At 37.6% G+C, this 4,212-nt stretch overlaps 1 protein-coding gene across 2 annotated transcripts; it reads right to left on the bottom strand.

The window, feature by feature from the left end:
• Nucleotides 1–427: 427 nt before the first annotated feature.
• UMAMIT20 (nodulin MtN21 /EamA-like transporter family protein) lies at nucleotides 428–3,574 on the bottom strand. Of its 2 annotated transcripts, none has more exons than XM_011001060.1 (7): nucleotides 3,305–3,573; nucleotides 2,924–2,986; nucleotides 2,439–2,555; nucleotides 2,030–2,267; nucleotides 1,538–1,696; nucleotides 1,235–1,386; nucleotides 428–780 (listed from the first exon to the last, which is right to left on the bottom strand). In XM_011001060.1, the coding sequence occupies exons 1-7, from the start codon at nucleotides 3,514–3,516 to the stop codon at nucleotides 630–632; spliced, it is 1,092 nt and encodes a 363-aa protein (XP_010999362.1). In that variant the 5' UTR covers nucleotides 3,517–3,573; the 3' UTR covers nucleotides 428–629. The 2 variants fall into 2 exon arrangements, with proteins under 2 accessions (XP_010999362.1, XP_010999363.1); XM_011001061.1 differs by lacking the exon at nucleotides 428–780 and adding an exon at nucleotides 821–1,012 and having other exon boundaries at nucleotides 1,177–1,386; nucleotides 3,305–3,574.
• Nucleotides 3,575–4,212: the final 638 nt, after the last annotated feature.

Genomic DNA, 4,212 nt, shown 5'->3' with positions numbered 1-4,212 from the left:
TAAAAACGAAAAGTAACATGACAATATGGCAATTTGCAAAAAAGTAACACGACAATTTGCGACCACCACATACCCCTTCGACTAGAGAATATTCGCACTAAAATTAACCCTTTCTTGTATTCGAACAGTACGAACACATACATAACAGGTTACGAATGACTTGGTGTATACTACAAAAGGGATGTTCTTCTTGTTTAAACAGAGGCATACATTATCTGGGGCAAATGGGTACCTTACAGCCAATCCTTCCAAAACAAAATGTAGAAGGTTATTCGTCTATCATTTAAGGTGCCACACTCTTATATATAATGGTGCTGGGATTGCAAAATAGAAATGGCAAGTAAGGTTATTCGTCTATCATTTAAGGTGCCAGACTCTTATATATAATGGTTCTGGGATTGCAAAATAGAAATGGCCTGGTCTATAGTTGAACAACATTACCTGCTGTCACTAATGCACCAAAAACTTTGCTTTCGATAAGACAACAACGAGACAGTTAAAAGGCCCCACCGTGGTGACACCTTGAGGTCTCAGTTGTGGCTTCTTTGCGGTTATGATAGGGTGCGCAAATTATAGAGGAGTAGTTAGGAAACCCAGTTTTTCTGCAGTAATTAGGAAACTGGGTTTTTCTACGTTGTAGCGATATTGGTTGTGGCGATCGGTAGTTCCTGATTACCCTTGGCTGCCGTGGTGGATAAATCTTCTGGGCTAGCGTAGTCCTTCCTCTTACCCCACACAACAGAATATAGGCCAATTGCGATTATGATGCCTCCAAGAACACTGGTTTGATCAAAAGAAACACTTTTATTTTGCGAAATAGATCACATATACAGTCAAAGGTTATGATATTATAACAGCTATACCCCTCAGTTTAGACATATCCTTCAACTCGGTCCTTGTATTGTATTTTGTTTGTAGGATGTGAATAAAGGTTAATGAAAATCTATACTACTGTGTTGGATATTTGAGGAAAAGAATTGGAAAAAGGTTTGGAGCATAGCCGCATAAGCCTCCCTTTCGGTTTTACCAGTAGCTAGCTCCAAAAATAAAAGAAAGAAGGATCTCCATGCAGATCATACATGTCAAGAACATGTACTGCATTTCTAGCAAATGTCTGCCACACAATTCACTATGAGAAGCGAACACAAAAGAGACATGTGCTATGCATCCAAAAGAATTGAATGAAATCAGCGAAATTGCCATGATATTCGCTCGTGATTAATTAAGGCCATACCTTCCAAGATGAAGTTTCTCGGCTAAAATAAGAGACCCAAGGGCAGCGACAATGATCATGCAGAGGGGATTAAAAGCTGTAACAAATACCGGGCCTCTTGTCTTCATCACGAGACCTTGCACATAATAAGTGACTCCAGAGGCAACAATCCCCTGAAAGGCCCAAATTCCATGTTGGTTAGTTCAACTGATCACCATTAACTGCGTATGGGCATAGTAATTATGAAGGAAAAGAAGCGTTTTGTCTTAATTAATCGAGCCAGGAAGGGGTCGGTCCAATATTATATTCTTGGCGGTAACTTACTGTATAAAGGGGAGTGAAGAGCCTAGTGTCCCAGCCAACGGCCCATGAACTAGGGTGGTGTGCTACAACAAGGGCTATGGCTAAACTTTGCATGCTGCCCGCCAAGCATATCAAGGAGGCTAGACTCAGTTCCGCCGGATACTTCTTTAACGTTTCCATCTGCATTAATCACGAGATAAATTGAAAATGCTTCAGCGAAGAATACAAAAACGATGATGTTCATTAGTCTTGATCGACGGCGCCTCCTGTTCTATTCAGTTAAGCATTATATATATACACACACACAAACTGAAAAGAGGGCTAATCAATGGACAAAAAGCTCCATGCCATGAATGGTTTTTAAGGGAAAAAATGAAGAGCAGACCTATGAAAGAAATTACCAAAAGCTTAGCAAAATTATCATCATGAGTGCCACTATTTTGATTAGTGAACTTTTATACGTTATTTGTAGCAAAGCTCCCAATCAAATTAATTGCACTATATATTTTTTACCTGCAATACGTAGAAAGCGGACCATGAAACACAACCAACAAGGAGCAACAGTGTTCCGGTCACCCAATGTTTATCAGACGAGGCAGCAGTACTTCCGTGTTGGCTTGTTTTCTGAGACCATGGTAGACCAATCACAGGGCCTTTGTAAACTGTCATCAGCAAAGCTCCTCCCAAGGTTACTAGGGTCCCAACCACCTTAGCTTGGCTGCGTATTTCCTTAATTCTCACTCGTTCTAACCTGTTGGCTCACGTATTAAATGTAATTGGTCATCGTTTTTAATTGAGTTCAAGTCAGAAGATATAAATGTAAAAAGTAGAAATGAATATTAATTTCTCAATATATACTTTTTTCCACGATTTTTAAGAGGTGAAATCAGAAAATATATGTAACTACACATAAATATCATACCGGAAAATCAAAGCAATCACAAAAGTGACAGAAGGAACAGCATTCATAATGGCAGATGTAAACGATGCGGATGTGTATTGCATCCCCAAGTAACTGAAGCCTTGGTCAAGGATCGGCCTGTATCAAGGATCACTGATCAGAGTGAGTATAAATAAAAATCCCCTCGCCTTCACTGGCTACTTCTGTTTTTTTATTTAAAATTATATTAAAATAATATATATTTTTTAATTTTTAAAAATTATTTTTAATATCAACGTTTCAAAATATCTAAAAATAATAAAAATATATTAATTTTTTTTAAATTTTTTTAATTTTTTTCAAATATAAAAACAAAGCAAAATTAGACTTCCCAAATTCTACCCTCGCATGCGTGTACAACAATATCTTGATTTAATAGCTTAGTAGATAAGGTATTATAATATAATAATATTTTCTTCATGTGATGCAAATATTCTTATACATTGATAAAAGGATTAACGCATTACTCTAAGAATCCGAGAGCCATTATTCGTAGAAATATTGGCAACGTAATCTTTGGCCTGGTTTTCCTGTATAATGAAAAACAAATAACAGCATAAAAGTTAATATCCACCACAGGGGATTTCAATCCATTTAAAAACTCTGTGCGTGCATGTCGTGTTATATATGCCAACTTGGTTTTAACAATTATTGATGTAGCTCGCGGCTAGCTCGAAAGTGGTGGGCAGGGATTTAAGAACTAATTGTATGTGCTCAAGCAGGTAAGAAAAAGTGCTCCTCTTGCAGGATATGTGGACTAAATAGTTTAGAGGACATGTTTGGCATGTCGAGGCTGACAATTATAATTAGTCGTGAAAAAGGCTGGCTTTTATGGCGTGTTGAGAGACCTTTCAAGAAGCAGAGCAAAAGGAGCAAGAACAAGTGCGGCGACACCGTTGCGGTACACAATGAGCACATAGCGATTCATTCCACGGTTGAGACTAATCATGCTCAATATGTAATTTCCTGCCGACCCAAATTGCACGCACACCATTAGGATATAAGGTGTCATCTTATTGAAAACTACAGTTAACTTCCCAGCGGATGTTTGGTCTCCCATCCCTCCGTCCCTCCTCTCTCTCTCTGAAGATTAAGAAAATATTGGAATTGCAGAATGAGAAACAAAGAAAACAATGGCCTTCTTATAATACCAGCAAAAGCACGTCTAAGATCAATAATTAGATAAACCCACTTGGATGACTGATGTCACCCGCAGAATCTTTTAGACGGTAGTGCTTTCTCGGTCATTGATTATTCTTGCTTTTAATTGAAGAAAAAGAAGAACACCTAGCTAATAATAAGTTCATTTCCATTGCCTTGTTTTTCTATGAAAAGCAAAGGTCTAATGATCTTGATATGCAATTTCAAGAAATCTAGACGTGGTTTAATGCATGACATGGTTAGCAACACACACACGCTGCACTATTACTATGATTATATATGATTCTTAATTGGGATAATTACCTCGGGTTGGTCCCCACATAAACGTATTTTATCAATTAGGTACTCAATCAATATTCTTAACTAATTAGGTCCCCAATATCTCCAATAATCCTCAATTGGGCTATTCCACTATCAAATATTCCTAAATTTTTTTCTCAATATGACCCCAATCTATCAACAATTTCAGGAGTATTTGTTTGGGGGCAGGATCGAATTGAGAATTTATGAATATGTTGGGGACTCAACTGGTAGAAAGTACAAGTTAGGGATCCAATTGGGAAATGGTTATAATTCAGGAACTAATTTGAGGTTT

Source organism: Populus euphratica, unplaced genomic scaffold, assembly GCF_000495115.2.
Source record: "Populus euphratica unplaced genomic scaffold, PopEup_1.0 scaffold152.1, whole genome shotgun sequence".
NCBI lineage: Eukaryota > Viridiplantae > Streptophyta > Magnoliopsida > Malpighiales > Salicaceae > Populus > Populus euphratica.
Note: the sequence above shows the minus strand (reverse complement) of the source record. Positions and strands in the feature narration are given on the sequence as shown.

Coding starts and splice junctions, on each gene's coding strand:
- UMAMIT20 (XM_011001060.1), bottom strand. CDS start 3,516: ATGGGAGACCAAACATCCGCTGGGAAGTTAACTGTAGTTTTCAATAAG. Junction 1,697..2,029: donor CCGCTTTCTACGTATTGCAG/GTAAAAAATATA, acceptor TGATTAATGCAG/ATGGAAACGTTAAAGAAGTA. Junction 1,387..1,537: donor TCTTCACTCCCCTTTATACA/GTAAGTTACCGC, acceptor TGGGCCTTTCAG/GGGATTGTTGCCTCTGGAGT.